The sequence below is a fragment of the Numida meleagris genome, chromosome 2 (genome assembly GCF_002078875.1).
Source record: "Numida meleagris isolate 19003 breed g44 Domestic line chromosome 2, NumMel1.0, whole genome shotgun sequence".
Classification (NCBI taxonomy): Eukaryota; Metazoa; Chordata; class Aves; order Galliformes; family Numididae; genus Numida; species Numida meleagris.
The window spans coordinates 127,031,122-127,046,984 of record NC_034410.1 but is presented as its reverse complement, the minus strand read 5'-3'; the positions used below and the strand labels follow the sequence as shown (position 1 = coordinate 127,046,984).

The following is a 15,863-nucleotide window of genomic DNA, read 5'->3' as shown; positions in this document are numbered from 1 at the left end:
GCAAATTCCTTTCAGTTGTAGAGAACAGTAAGGGCTCCCCTGAGCCTCCTCTTCTCCAGACTAAAAAATCCCAGATCCCTCAACCGCTCCTCACAAGACTTGTGATCCAGACCCCTTACCAGCTTCATTGCAAAGCATCTTCTCATACTTGTCCACTCCTCATGTGCAAATACAGTTAGCTGCACTCAAACCTTTACCTTCAGAAAGGATTAAACCAGCAACTTTCATTGTTTTCATGTTGCTTTTAAGGTGATTAATGCTTCAGTGTGGGTACTAAATAAAATGTACTGCACAAATATAAGAGGGTTTACAGTCACCATATAAAAAACAGAAGGTAGCTCCACACTACTACACAAGAAGAGCCATCACGGATCAACAGACTAGATTGCTTAAAACTTTCCTGACTCCCAAAATACTATTAAAATTACTTTGGCAAACTAATTTCCTTCTTCTTCATACATGGAACTCAACTCAGTGAAAGCAACTAACAACATGAATGGAAATGAACAATGATTTTATTTGCTAGAAATAAAGTAATACATAGAAAGACACATTTATATTTAATTCTACCTTTTACATTGCCAGGTTCTATATCTAGCACCTTCTCACAATCCTGCAAGGCATTGTCCCAGTCCTGAAGTTTGATTTCTGCTTGAGCTTTGTTATTGTATGCAGCTGCAGTGGGTAGTACAGATATACTCCTGCAAAAGAGTATTGACCATGCTGACTAATCATTACAAAGTCTGAATATAGAAACAATTTACTATTGGAATCTGTGAACAGTACTGTTACAATATTAATGCCGATACTAATTTAACCAAAGTGGTTAGGGATTTGTTCCTGTAAGAACAGAGGCCACCATCCACCAACTATGTTTACTATCTTCAGCGCTCCCGCTGCCCATATATACAGATTCAAACCAAACTGTCAAATGATACCTTTAGAGTATCATAAATCTTAGAATCATTTAGGTTGGAAAAGACCTTCAAAATCACCAACCATCAACCTGACCTACTTAACGAGTCTCATCATTAAACCAGGTCCCTTAATGCTATGTTGGCCTGTCTCCTAAATACCTCCACGGTGGTGGGGCAGCCTGTTCCAATGTTTGCTCACCCTCTCCATGAATAAATTCTTCCTAATGTCCGATCTAAACCTTCTCTGGTGCAGCTTGAGATCATTTCTTCTTGTCCTACTATGTGTTACATGAGAAAAGAGACCAACACCCACTTCGCTGCAACCTTTCTTTCAGGTAGCTGTAGAGAGTGATGAAGTCTCCCCTCAGCCTCCTTTTCTACAGCTGAAACAATTCAATTTCCTCAGTCACAAGGGAGTGTAAGTCCTGTTTTCTAGTCCCTTTACCAGCTTCATTGCTGTTCTCTGCATGTGCTCAAGCAACTCCATGTCTTTCTTGTACTGATAGGCCCAAAACTGAACACAATATTCAAAATGAAGTCTCACCTGTGCTTCATACAAATGGACAATTACTTCTCTAGTCTTGCTAGCCACACTACTTCTGTTACAGGCCAGGATATTATTGGCCTTTTTGGTCACCTGGGCACCTTGGCTGCAGCAGCCATGACATGGTAGAGTTTAAGATTCTATAAGTAAGCAACAGTATACTCATGGCCAAATAGGTACAATGTGGAGTATATAAGTGGGCAATAATAAACATTTAGCTCAGTGGAAAAAAAAAAAAAAAGTAGGAAGAAAATTAATTGGACTGTTGGGCTCAAAGAATTGTGACAAGATGTACAAAGTCCAACTGTTAACCAGTTACTAGAGGCCTCCCTGCAGGACCAATGTATTTTAACACCAGCAGCCTCTAAGATGGAACAGAAGACACCCCCAGGAAGTTCCTCGCTGATACACAGTTGCAGGGGGAACAGTCAATAATGGAGGGCACAACTCCAGTCAAGAAAGACTTTAACAAGCCAGAGGAACAAGCTGGCAGACTTTACAGTAAGCTCAAAAAACAGCAAATGCAAAATCCTGGACTTGAAATAGAATATAGCACTAACAAAGGCGAGACTTGGTTGTTTTTTTTAATCCAGCGTCTGTATGTGCTGTGGTTTAACCCGGCAGGTGGCTGAGCTCCACCCAGTCGTTCACTCCCTCCCCCCTTCTCAGCACGATGTGGGAGAGAATCGAGAAAAACAAAGGAGAATTCATGGGCTGAGATAAAATTATTTACTATAATAGTGAAAAGGATAATAATGACAAATATATATATATAAATGTATATAACAAGTGATGCACAAGCAATTGCTCACCATCCCCCAGCCAATGCCCAGTTAACCCACTAAGACTATATGCTTTTCTTGTGGACTGCTACTAATTACACAGTTATGATTAAGTTGCACACAATTATTTTTCTTTCTCCTAAGCACAGATTATTAAGTCAGTTTTTTTAAATAAAAACTGAGATAATCATACATTGTAATTACTTCAAACTAATTTCTAAATAGTGTTTTCTCAAGACATTCTTTAACATTTAATTTTTGTCCATCCACCCTTGAATCTCAGTTTTTTTGAAAAGTCTGAATAACTTTGTAACACCTGCAAATTTGTGTCCCATCACTATTCACCTATTTCTTCCTGATTTATCTTCTTGATAAATAAAAATTAATATCAGGATGCAACAGCGCTATATGAATTCTTCTGTAAAATCCTATCACCTTGTTGAAACATTGTCACTACGGCTTTCAAAATAATACTCACAGGTAAAAGTTGTTAAAATAAAGGAACATATTATTTACTCACCGAGCATAATATGTCACTGCTTCCACATAATCTCCACTGGCAAAGGCTTCATTGCCCTTTTCTTTTTCCCGAGTAGCAATAAGGATCTTCTCTTTCTTTGTCATGCCTATAAGAAAATATTTATGCTTGTTACAGCAACTACCAGCTCGCATAGAAGCGATCAAAATAGTATCAACTAAAATACTTTGAATGTGATATTCCTTATATTATTTTGAAAAGAACATGGATTATAAGAAGACAGATTTGCCTTATAATTTCTGTAATAAAAACCCAGATCCTTCTAATAATGCATACAATTCTGAATACAAGATGAAGGTTATTGATTAATTAGCACTGGATTATAGTAGCAGAAGTGTGCTGTATATTTTTACCTAGCTCTCTCAACCTAAACACAACAAAAATATTTTAAGCAATTAAGACCAAGATTATATTTTTAAACATGACCTTCTATGAAATTTTAGCATCTCTAGGTGCTGAAAAATAATGACGTCTCTATAATACGGTTTCATTTGTATTCACATTTGACAACAGAGTGTTACAACCAAAGAAAATAAAAATATAATAAAATATAATAAAAATGTACGCTTAGAAGAGGACATTACCGGTTGTGTTTACTTTCTTTTCAATAAGAGGTAGACTTGGTCTACTACAGAATCTTGCTTTTGAGTTATTTTCTTCACTGCTTTCATCAATTTTAGAACACTCCTTTTCCACATCAAACCTTAGATTAATACAAATAACAAATACAATAATGTTGCAGAACAAAAGTCCTCTATTTTTAGAACGGCATACTATATTTCCATTATAAACCAAAGCTAAGCAGGCATAAAGGCAGCAATCAATTACTCATCGCTTGTTAGGTAAAAGATGTTTAGTCTTATCTCCTTTCCTTGTGTTATTGTTTGTTTCTCCTGTATATATATGTATATACATATATACAAATATACATGCATATATTTGCACAGATGCAGAAATGTATACATACATACATAGAAACAATAAACAACATATTCCTTCATCCTCCCTTCTTGTTAAAAAAAAAAACCTAAAAATCAGCAAACTATCTGCCTCCCCTCCTCACCATCTCCAAATACAGACAGGTGAAATTTATGAAACTGTATCTTCAGGCTCAATTCCAGTCCTGTCAAATATCTTTATTAACCTTTATTGCAAATACTGAATCAATGGCTTCAGTGTGACTCATAGTGTAAATTTGAGAGAGATTTCAAACCAGTCTCAGATATTTCAAATGTTACTCTGAGGTAGCTTCTGAAAACAGTGTTTAGGAATTTATATTGAATAAATATTGCTGCTTTAATCCTAGAAAACAAATACAGTAATCACCAATTCCTATGCTACACCGCTTTTCCATTTATGACTTAATGAGAAATAGCCCTTGCTTTCCAGAATAATCTCAACAATCCGAATAATTTATTTCTGAAATAGGGACATCATTCAGAAAAATTACACAATTCAAAACCTCTCCAGGTAAGACTAATTGTGCTCCTTTTTAAATCTGATCTTTCACTACTTTTACTTTTTCATTATAAATTAACCACATTTCAAAAGAATGTTTTTTAAATAAGTAAAAACTTTCTTGTTCAGGAATTGTCTAATCAACTTCTGTTTCAGTATACCCACGTTATCCAAAATGAATCCACTATTATCAGCATGTTAAAGGACAAAGGTTGAGCACACACATAAAACTGTAAATAACATTAAAAAACGATTACTTCAAATGATACAGAGTAAAAAGGGATGAAAGAATAAATTGTTGCAGAAGTTATTTTGATAACCTGCTTATTTAACCACATTTGAGCAAGAAGGCCACAGTTTCTGAAGTACACACGCTTGACAATAACCTATAGGCAGGTCTTATGCAGACAGGGTTTCTGTAGAGTTTTTTTGGTGGTAGAGTGAGATATTAAAAACTTTCATCACCCACCTCACTGTCTCTAGATTGAGCTCCCCACCAACAGCACTGGAAACTCATGTACCCTCAGTCTGACTCTATGATTCTGTGATGCTATAGCATCATTGAAAGAGCTGCAGGGAAGCTGCTACTGTGCATAACACAGAAGTATATCTCCTTCACATTCAGTAACTTGGGGGGTATCAATCTGTAATGTGTCACCATTATTTTATTTTGAAAATTTGATAAATTAAGCTATCTTTAATTCCCCACTTTATGTACTTCCATAGAGTTTATATTTTGGATGTTGTTAAAAAAAAAGAAAGAAGAAATATTAAACAAAATCATATTTTATTTGTATTTTCTGTTGACTCATTATATTTCACACCACTTGGATAGAAGAAATATAGACTAACTTGCTTTCAGTTGGTAGCACCACAGTCCATCATTTGCAATTTAACAGAACCGTTATGAAAGACCTAAGTTTCACTGAAGTACTATAGTTCCTTGAAAAGCTAACCTTAATACTATGTTTCCAGAGAATACTTTAAAAAAAAAAAACCCAAACCACTGTGTTTCATTATAAAATAAACAAATAAGAATTAATAACAAAACGTAAAGGATTTGACATACTTATCCCATTCACTGTAATCCCGTGGTATGTTTTTCTTATTTCTTTGTTTGTTTTGTACCTTTTTGTTCTGAAAAAGAAACAGCCAGTCTATAAGACAATTTCCAAAAGACGAAACTCACAGCACATTTTTTTTTTATTTCTGTAATACGTATCCCTACTAATTAACACCGTCATGACTAATTTCAGCATAGTCTTGAATACTTAAGTTTCTGAAGCTTTTAAGAACATCTTTATGCACTTAATGTATCGCTGTAATCAGACTTTCTCTGCGCCGCCCTGTTACACATTACAGAGGCAGTGGATAAAAATTTTCATACAGGAGACTGCTCTTTCTAAAAAGTATACTGAATTGCCATCTTCCAAACCATACTTTCAACATGGCAAGGAACTCTGTTTACTCTTGGGAAACCCCAGCTTTGTAATGAGATGCTTAACGCTGAGATTGAATCACTAACCTCATTTTAGGCTTTCCATTCTCAAGAGAATGCAATGCACAGTTTCTGACAGTCCCTGGAGGCTTCCAAACAAGCATAAAGTGAATATTTGCTTTGACTTCTAGATAGAATCTTTGTACTTCTTCGACACATTCCAATCGAGATAATTACGACGATGATTTACACTCATTCTTGCTTTTAGACAAGGTCCATCATTGGTATTTGCCTCACCTAGAATTTATCCTTAAGGCAATTTATCCTTCATCAATCGGTCCCAGTAATTGACTCAGCTGCCACATACTGCAACCCATCTCCTATCCCAGTGGAACATATTGCCACAGCTGTCACCTTTGGCATCTCTTCCACCTTTGTCAGACTGTTTCTGATACGTCTCTCCCTGTTTGTTGACTCCAACATTCAACAAGGTGTGGTTCCAAACAGGATTCCATTGTGGAACAGCCAGTTCAAAATATTCCCTTGTACCCTTTGCTGGTTGTTCAGCCCTCGACTTACCTTGCAATCCATCTCTCACTAAGTTAGACCAGTGTAATGGTTTGTAGGACTGCAGATTTACAATTACGTAGATTCAAACAATTTGATAGAGATTACAGAGCAACCCCTAAACATCTGTACCAGTGCAAGTAAGCACATGATAAACTGAACCAAAGAAACCAGCAGCAACCTCTTAAACTAGCTTTACCAGTGGTGACACTGTTACAAGGAAATACTTCTGCGGTTGAACATAAGCACCTCAATTTACATAATGCAAATGCGTGCCTTCCTATAAACACTTGCAGCTATCTATAATACTAGGTTACATAAACTTTTGTAGTATGTGACTTCAGAATTACACAGAATGTTCTCAGTCGTTCAAGAGGCTAGACAAAATGACAGACACATTTAGTGATTAATGCACGTTTGGAGAAGGTAACTCTAAATACGGCTTCCTGTAAAACAACATCATTATGTATGCATTCTGGGGTATATTATAAACTTTGAATTTTTCAAATATCTTTTCAAAGCAGAAGTACATAGCTTAAATGAGCATATAGTTAAACTCTCAGAAGAAAACTCATGACAAATTATACACAAATGCAACTTTAATACAGCAAGAGAACAACAGTGTGTCCTTTAGTGGAATAAAGCAGAAGTGTTGACTCAAAATTTCAAAAATCCTTACAATTGTAGGTCTCACGTTCTTGGGGTCATTGCAACCAAATCATGGCTCCAGCAGAGTCAGGAATTTCTCATTCGCTAATATTTCAGAGTCTCTCATCCAAGAGCTTCTCATGAAAAAGTTACACTTGCATGCTGTGTTTTCTCTGGTACTTGGTATTACAGGCAGAAAACTAAAAAAATCTTCTGTCATTGTCATGTTTCTTGCTAGAACTCTCAATGCATGGACCCTACAAGGTCTGAAGCCCAGTGAATAATTTCTGGACCAAAAAAATGGAGCGAAGACTGGATTTAGTTCAGATACAAAAACTTGGCCTTGGATCTCCTGCGGGTCCCTTGTGATAGATAAGACATTACTATTCTGAGCCAGCTAACCAGTATTCTTTTTCAGTTCGGAATATCCAAAATAACATGAAGGCTGTATAGATAACAACACAGTGCAATTTCCTAAAAAAAAAACTTGGAATGTATGTTGCACGTCCTGTACTACTACTGCATTTGGCAAAGAAACTTACATCTGCTGAAATTTCACCCACAGTTTTATGGAAGTTTATACTTCTAAGCCTGTGCTTCTAAAACAGGCTTTAGTTCTGTCCTGGAGAAAGTGAGGCAGCAAAACTAATGATTAAGCAATGTGGACAATTCAAAACAGAAATAATCAAGCTGTCTCCCCAGCTCCTTTTTATTTTGCAGTATAGATGTAACCTCAAAATCCAAGGCAGTGTGAAACAAAAACAAAATCGTTAACACAGAAACTTCTGTATCATGTAAGAGAGGAAAATTCTGTAATAAATGTCCATCTTTATTCACTTGTGTAAAATGTTTCCCATGACACCACACCAGTAAAAATTATATATCCTCCAAAGTGAACTTAGTACATACTATGTAACAACACCCTGAAACGTGAATTGGGCACAGAAAAGGGTGTTTAAGGAGATTTGCTTCAGAAATTAATTCTTGATCGAGATTAAAAGATAATTATAAGATGCATGCTAGTATGAAAGAGGCAGTTTTGTGTAAGCATCAGTCTCTTACAAGACAGCTTGAAGGGTTTTATTTTCTTGTTAACAAAATAAATCTAGTAAGAAAGGTTCAATGACTAGAAGTTCTTGAAATCTGAATTTGTTGATTTTAGAAAGACAAAATTAACATACTTTTGTAAAAATAAAGTTTTAGAAAATTGGAGATACCTGGGAAGCAGGAAGACAGCTGCTGGAACAACGAATAGGAGGCAAGTTATCTTGTCCTTCATGCAGTGTGCCTGTTTTCAAAAACTGTGGTTTATTATCATCTTCATTCATTTCTGCAACCCAGCTCTGAAAATAAATAAGTATCTGTACCTTAAAGCTCTACAACAGATACATATCATAGCCTACAATGACCCTATGACCATCGTTACAATGCAAAGCTCTTAATGGGGAAAAGCAATTAAGATGAAGATTAAAAATCAAGCTTGAAATCAAGCTTAAAAAGCTTAAACATAAGCTTAAGTTCCTTAAGTTAAAAGGGTTATTTCTGTTCATAACTTTGCCAATTCAAGAAAACTTAATGATGAACACAGTACATTTGTGCACCTTCCTTTATCATTTTTTAGAGTCCAAAAAGGGGAACCACTATAAAGAAAAATATGCAAAATAAAAGTAGAGGTGCTTTTAATCTTTCAGAAGCACTTGGAGAATTGTCCTTAAGAGACTGGAAATAAATAGTCTCAAAAAGAAATAGCATAATATGATTAGAACATGCTATGAACAAAGTTGCCTTTAGCTCATTCTCTAGGTTTAGAAAGCAACAAAAAGCATTCATCTGTCTTTTCATAGAATATATTTTAAAAATAAACAGTTCAGTTTAATTTCTCATAAGATTAGTTTTGCTGCTTTACTTTTTCCTGCATAATACTACTCATAGCATGTTCATTTCTGGGCCATAAAAAGTATGACTTCATATACACATCTGGATTTTCTATCACAGGCAAGGGGTGCTACTGAGGAATAACACTACAAGAGATTCTGTTTTTTCAGATAAAATAATATAATCTAAAATGCCTGTACCCACCTAGACTTCTTCAAAGTTTTCAGTTAGATAAAGAAATCTTCAGTTCCTACACTGAAAAGTATGGAAAAATCATCTGCTCTTTCATGAACAGATTGTGAGAAGTGCATTTCCTATATGCAGTTTGCAATTGTTTTGTGCTTTTTCAAATGAATAATAATATACAAAGAAGATTGGTAGAGTTACAATGGGTATTAAAGATTCGTTAGCATTATCTCAATAAATATTAAAAAAGAAAACCACAAAAGAACCATTCTATCATTTCCTCATTTAATCAAATAATCACGTTCTACTTAAGCACAAGATGAGGTTGAACAATCACTCAAGCCTGACAAAACAAAGAGATTACATTACTAATCACTGTAAATTAGAGTCATACTGTACCATCAGTTCACCATTAATCGTTTCCCATTCTTCAGCTGTAAAATCAGCTGCTGTGGCTGCAGGCTTATCTTTTCTGAGAACTCTGCTCCCTGGAGCTAAATGCTCAATACGCTTTTCGCAAAACAACATCAAGTCAGGATAACATCCCTCTTCACCAGACCTTTAAAATGAATCATTTGTGAGTTACACAAGAGAACTAAACTATGCTGCATTCCCCACAAATCTCCATATTTTTCTGTATACAGTGACTATAGAGTACTATTTTCCTGTTGCAACTGAAATCTAACACCTCTTGATTTTGATCAGAAAATTTCAGTTAGTTATCTCATTAGTTATTTTCAGCAGGCATACACAGTTCCAAGTACTAATAAAAAATGTTTTTCAAGTACTAATAAAAAATGCAATTTTCAGCGAAAGTGGAACAGGCATAGTATGATATTACTACAAACAGGAAAGATGTGATTCTGTAAAAATGCAGTAGTAGAATTTGAGAAAAAGCTGGCATGATTTATCAAACCTCTTTGATGGGTGAAATGAGAACTTGACTTTCTAATTCCTCATTTAATCATCTGGATGCTTTTAACACAATTACTTTCACAATGTATTTTCATTTCTAGTCTTTAAATTGGGAAGTTACAAAGAGGTTCAAGAGAAATAGAATGGGAATAAAATTAGTAATGAAGTTAAGAAAAGATAATGTTTACCTTAGTACCCTGAGAATCTTTTCCAGGTGTTTAACGTCTGTACATTTTTCAATGAACTTGTAGTCGAGATGACCAATAGGTATTTGATATGTTTTAGTAGTTCCTTGGTCCAGCAAATACATTGTTGACTCATCGCCCATAACTATATATTAAAAGAAAAAATATCTCTGGGCACTTAGTTGTATTCTGAAGCAACGTTAATTTAAGGAATAGCCGTTTATGCCACAAAGTACTATTTGCAGTGGAACTATTGCTACAAAAGAAAAAATTCCGATTTGAAGACTTGACGACACAATTCGTTCTTCACACAGGTCTACTAAGAGAAATAGCAACCGTTACATAGCAACCGTTGCTATGTACAAAATGGCGGCCGGCTGCGCGCGGTACAGGAGACCGACGGAGAGGGCGCGGGGCTCCCACACAGCCACCCCCTCGCGAGGCGCCCGCAGAGCCCCGCCGGCGCTCCGCGGAGGCAACGGCGCTGCACGACGGCCCTCGGCACCCACCTGCCCGCTGCCCGCACGCCGCACAGCCCTCGCCTCCGCCGGGGACGCCCGCCTCCCCCGCGCATGCGCAGCGGGGCGATGGCGACAGAACATTGCGCGGCGGGGGGCAGTAGCATCGGGCGCTTTCCGCGCCTAGGCTGAAGGGTGCGGCGGGACCTGGCAGTGCAAGCCATTAGTAATACATGCCATTGTTTTAATTTATATTTTATTAAATATCATTTTCATCATTGTACTTATAAATAAAAAGGTTCTTCGGTTTTAGAAATGAATTGACTTTGTAGAGTGTATTCCCTTCAGAAATATGGCGGTTGGGTTTCAGGTTCCATAGAACATCACCGGTTTGCTTTCAGCGTAGTATTTTATCCAGTCTAAATTGGTCTGATGCTCTTCCAGTCTCCCTGAACCTCCCCACTGCCCATAACCTTTCGTTAGCCCTCACTAAAACCCATCCTGTTGCTTCTGCAGCAGCCTGCACACACTCCCTAACAGCAGTATCATAACTTGCTGCTAACAGTGAAATCACGTTTGACTTCCAACAGCCTCATCAGCACCAGCATCAAAATTTGGATTTGCAAGCATTTAAGCAGGCTAAATTAGCATCAGGCACAATGCAGCCGTGTTCAATAAGACACATCAGCACTATGGAAATTTTAGCATTACTCAGCAAATGTTCTGAACAGGAAAATGGATGCAAAGAGTTTGGGTTTATCAGTACAAAACAACCACCATTTCTTATTACAGACTCATCAGAAATCATCCGAAAAGCAAAATGATGTTATTTCAGTTTTACCTTATCCAAGGTATCTTTATACTTATGTTGGTGAGTACAACCAAGTCAAAAACCAGTCTGGGAATTTGTGTTTACACATTCTTCTTAATTTAATTCTTATACTGATTTGGGTGCTGTCAAGTTCAAATCCAAATTTCAGACCTGATTTCTTGTAGCCTTCAATATATTTTCACTGCGATTTATTCAAACCAAGATTATTTTATGCAGGTCACAGGAGGTGAAAGAACATTTAAGAAAGTTGAAACACAAGCATGGTTTAGGCAAGAGTTGTGAAAACAAGGTTAACTCTTAACTCAAAAATGAATACCATACCAATGAATTTAACAGACTGCTACACATTCTGACTAAAATTTAAGCCAGAAATCTGTTTCCTGAAAGTAGTATAGACAGAATTATGATAGTATGACAAGTAATATCATAGTAAAGTTTAATATTTCAATATCTTAAACCACAAAGTTATGCATTTATACACCAATGGATTTACAGAGCAAAGTTGCCAGAAATACTAAACTGAAGTATAAAATTAATACATCTTCAGGTCAAATCACCGGGCATCAAAAACTACCACTGGAATTGTGCAGTTAAAGAAAAATGTGTTGCAGGTCAAAAAAAGATCCAGGAGAGGAAAGGGGTCAGGGAGAACAGAAAGAGAGAAAGTTTAAATCTGAAGTCACAAGTAACTGTGTAATTTCTGAAATGCTTTGATAATTAACCCCACAACACTTTCCCTTTTTAAAAGGCTGCATAATAGCAAACATTCACAGCATGTCACATAAGATTATTCATGATTACTATAGTTTTCACAAAATATGGAAAACTGAAAGTACCAAGAAACAAGGTCCTGAATTACACTCCAGAGACATCCCTATGGTAGACTGATGTGTTGATTTTTGGCCTTAAAGGATTCTTGCATCATTACTCTCATTTTCAATTTTCTTATACGCCTTGCCCCCACTCACAGCTTCCCAAATGCATTCAAGTGCCTTTGTAAAAGGATACATCTTTTTGTTCTTTTCTTGTACATTATTCTGTACCCGCATTCTCGGCATCTGATTGGATCTCTTGCCTTTATTTCATTTTCTGTATGACATTCTGATATGATGGAGAAAGAGAATGGCAATGGGTGAACAAAACAGCACTGCTAAAGAACAGATAACTTTCAGAAGTAATAATAGTTACATTCCTATTACTGGCAAATAAAGCATAATAGAAAATAATTGTAGTGAATTTTAATAAGTAACTGAACAATATTAGGATACCATTCAGGGAAAAAAAAAGGGTTGGAAAACTTATATTGCTAAAAATCATCAAAACATTACTGTACAGAATACATTCCACAGTCAAAACTAATGAAACCTTCATCTCAGCCCCTCCAAGCCACCAAGTTTATTTTCTTAAGCCAAAATGTTTCAGAGGCTTTTAAAGTGGCTATTCAAAACCTACAACTTTTACATCATTAACTTATTATGTATAGATATGAGAAAATCTGACTACTGCACATTAGTAAATTTTAAGTGACAATACTGCATCTCCAAAAAACCTTGTCTCCAATATGCACTAAATAAAAGTTCTGCTATCATCCCCTGGAGATGCAGGACCACCACACAGCAACAGAAGTTCTAGTGAACTACTTCCATACTGATATCCACAGGCAGTCCATGCATCCGGGAGCATCAGTGCATAAAGCTTAATGGGTCATCAGGATCCATAACACAGTTATGTAGATTTCTGTACTCTGTAGCACTATGATTGCACATTTCTCATTATTAGAGTGTCAAATATCACAAATGTCTTTTCTTTACCTCCACAAATGTAAATCATTGGCTGCTGCTTTGGAGGCTGAACATCCTTCTGTGAATCCATGTTCTAAACAAAAACAACAAACAAAATACATGTTTTTTGTTGTTGGCTTACACAAATATTTCAATATCTCCATCTAAAGTTGACACAAGTTGAAAAACTTATTTAAAAGTAAATACAAACAAATGAAAGTTGTGTTTGATACATGCTATATGAAACGATTCACATCGAAAGAGACTTCAGAAATTCACCATGTTCAACTTCCTCCTCAAAACAGAGTCAGCTCAGGTCTTCACATTCTGCTGTCAAAAACCTCCGAAGATGGAGGCTGCAAATCATTTTACGTTAAAGAGAATTTTAAACAGTAATGCTCACTTAATATTTTCTTTCCTCCCTCCTGCTGGTGGTAAGAGTTTTAACCTTGCTGGAAACAAAACCAAATGAATTAATCTATCCCTCAGGTAACAACAACGCTATCATAAAAACATTAAGTCTAATTGTATTTTTTCTCTCTCATACAACACTAGATACCCTTATCTGCCTTTTCTTTGATCTAATTGGGAGGGGTCTGTAGGTACAATAATAGACATTAAAAAGAAATGAATAAACAGGGGTCAGGGAGAAGAAATTCCATGAAAATCCTAAAATAACTACCAAACTGATCAACTGTTAGATAACCAGTGGTACTCTCCAAGCATCTCTTCATGTCCTATTGTAATGGTTTAGATTTCTCAACCTTATTTGGAGTTAGGCATTCCTTCACAGTATCAGACTACTCCAGAAACATTTCACAGAGTTTTCAGCAATCTTACCTAACGTGTAAATACCATTGCAGGCATACATTTTAAGGTTTTGACCATACAGAGAAAGATAGCACTTTTTTTTTTCCACCCAGTGTAAGTCTAATCTACAACATGAATATCTTCATGTTTTCTTTTTCTTTGAGGTTGCTGTGCATGGTTACAGGACACTTTAACTTTATTTCTTAGTATATTTCCCCAGTCTTCACAGTCTGTTCCAATCCAAATGCAGTAGCGGCTTGAGAACTAGAGGTCTGACAGGAACATTTCATTCTTTATTGACGAATCTGATTAGTAAATGCCAAATCCCCTTGTTAAAGCCCCCATTATGCCACTTCATTCAAGATAATTCGAGATAATCCATTAAACTCTATAACTTTTAAATAAGGTTTTGCTTTATCAGTATCACAGCGGAACTTTAACATACATGCGATATAGTCTTGTTGGATCAGTAGATTATATTTAGATTTTGTCAGTCACCCCTTGGCGCTTGAAAACAACCGCACCAGGTACCCCACAGCCCTCCTCGGTTCAGCGCCAGGCACGCCTCCTCCCCACTGACCCCCAGGGGTTTTAACGGGCTTGGGCGAGCCTTTCCCCACTCACCCCTCGCCACGAAGCGTACCACCACCAGCCCGGAAGGCAGAGGCAGAAAGCTGCACAGGCCCGGACGCGCAGCACCGTCCCGTCGGCGCGGAATGATGACGTCACTACGTCGCGCCGCAGGGGGGCGGGGCCTGCGCCGCCGCCCGTACGCGCTGTGGCGAGCTTGCGGCGGTTAGCGGCTCCCGGAGCCTCGGTGGAATGAGGGTGGGAAGCGCTAGAGACCCGAGCTTTGCGTTCGTAGTCTCGGACCGGCGCTGAGAGAGGACGGGCCCGCAGGAGGAGAAGGCTCCCAGGCCACCATACAGGCGCTGTACATTGGGGCAGTGTACGCGAGGGAGCCGTGCGCCCCGGGAACGCCGACCTTTCCTATGAGATCTCGTCTGTGTCCCACAAAGAAAGCAGACAGCTGCGTGTTTAGCTAAAATCCTGCCACAAGTCTCGTCATACGAGTGCAGGGTTTTACGGCCGAGAGTTTTTACTTCACCGTCCTTTTCGTGCTCAGAAGCGCTTTATCTAAGATCCGTGATTACCAACTAAATCTGGGTACCTTGTGGGCTGTGCCATATATATTGAAACAAACTCACGAGCCGCGGTGCTGTATATAAATACTACTTGTAGGCTCGTGTTATAAAAAAAGTTCAAATTTTGGCGATTGCAGAGCGCGCTGAACCGAAATAGCACGGACCGCATTCCAGCGGCAGCGGTTGCTCTGTTAGTCGCCGGCTCAGCCCCACCGCTGGATGAGTGCTGAGCGCTCCGCACGCGTCCTGTGTGAGTAATCACGTGTGCTCAAGTCCGTAAGAATTCTGCTTTATTCCTGGAAAACCTTTAACAAATACTGTTTCGTAAATACGCCGATTTAAACGAGTTCATCATTGAAGAATCTCCCTGGTGTAAGGAAATACCTCCTTCCGAAGATGAATAAAAATTATTTCCTGAGGAAACGAGAAGGTTTTATCGGTTACAATTTGATTCTCTCATAGTAGCAAATCACCTTCATGGATAAGCTGTAAGTCACGTAAAATAAACGTGAGGAACAATATATACTTAAAGTTTTCCTAATTTTGTATTTAAGCTAAAATCAATAAAAACATACTAACGATTTCTAGACGGCTCACCCACTTCGTCATGGTGCTGTGCGTAAATAAAGCTAAATTTAGCTTCTGAGTGCCAGAATAAAACACATGCAAGAAAAACGGGACGTGCATGGCAGCGTTACTCGCTGCCCCGGGTCTGCCGCCGCGGTCCTCGGAGGTGGGAGCTGCTGCGGGACGAAAAAACACGGAACGATCCCTTCCTCCGGTG

The 15,863-nt window shown here is 37.7% G+C and overlaps 2 protein-coding genes across 2 annotated transcripts in view; both read right to left on the bottom strand.

Moving 5' to 3' along the window:
* SPAG1 (sperm associated antigen 1) overlaps positions 1-10,680 on the bottom strand; it is a 37,498-nt gene extending 26,818 nt beyond the window's left edge. The window contains exons 1-8 of the mRNA XM_021386684.1: positions 10,563-10,680; positions 10,057-10,198; positions 9,353-9,512; positions 8,110-8,235; positions 5,309-5,376; positions 3,366-3,484; positions 2,764-2,869; positions 571-701 (exon numbers count right to left, since the gene is read on the bottom strand). Of these exons, the coding sequence (XP_021242359.1) occupies positions 571-701; positions 2,764-2,869; positions 3,366-3,484; positions 5,309-5,376; positions 8,110-8,235; positions 9,353-9,512; positions 10,057-10,196 (850 nt within the window). The 5' untranslated portion in view covers positions 10,197-10,198; positions 10,563-10,680. The remainder of the gene's footprint in view (positions 1-570; positions 702-2,763; positions 2,870-3,365; positions 3,485-5,308; positions 5,377-8,109; positions 8,236-9,352; positions 9,513-10,056; positions 10,199-10,562) is intronic.
* Positions 11,498-14,682, bottom strand: POLR2K (RNA polymerase II subunit K). The gene is made up of 4 exons (XM_021386697.1): positions 14,559-14,682; positions 13,155-13,218; positions 12,352-12,444; positions 11,498-11,919 (listed from the first exon to the last, which is right to left on the bottom strand). Exons 2-4 carry the CDS (start codon positions 13,213-13,215, stop codon positions 11,897-11,899), a joined length of 177 nt encoding a protein of 58 aa, XP_021242372.1. The 5' UTR covers positions 13,216-13,218; positions 14,559-14,682; the 3' UTR covers positions 11,498-11,896.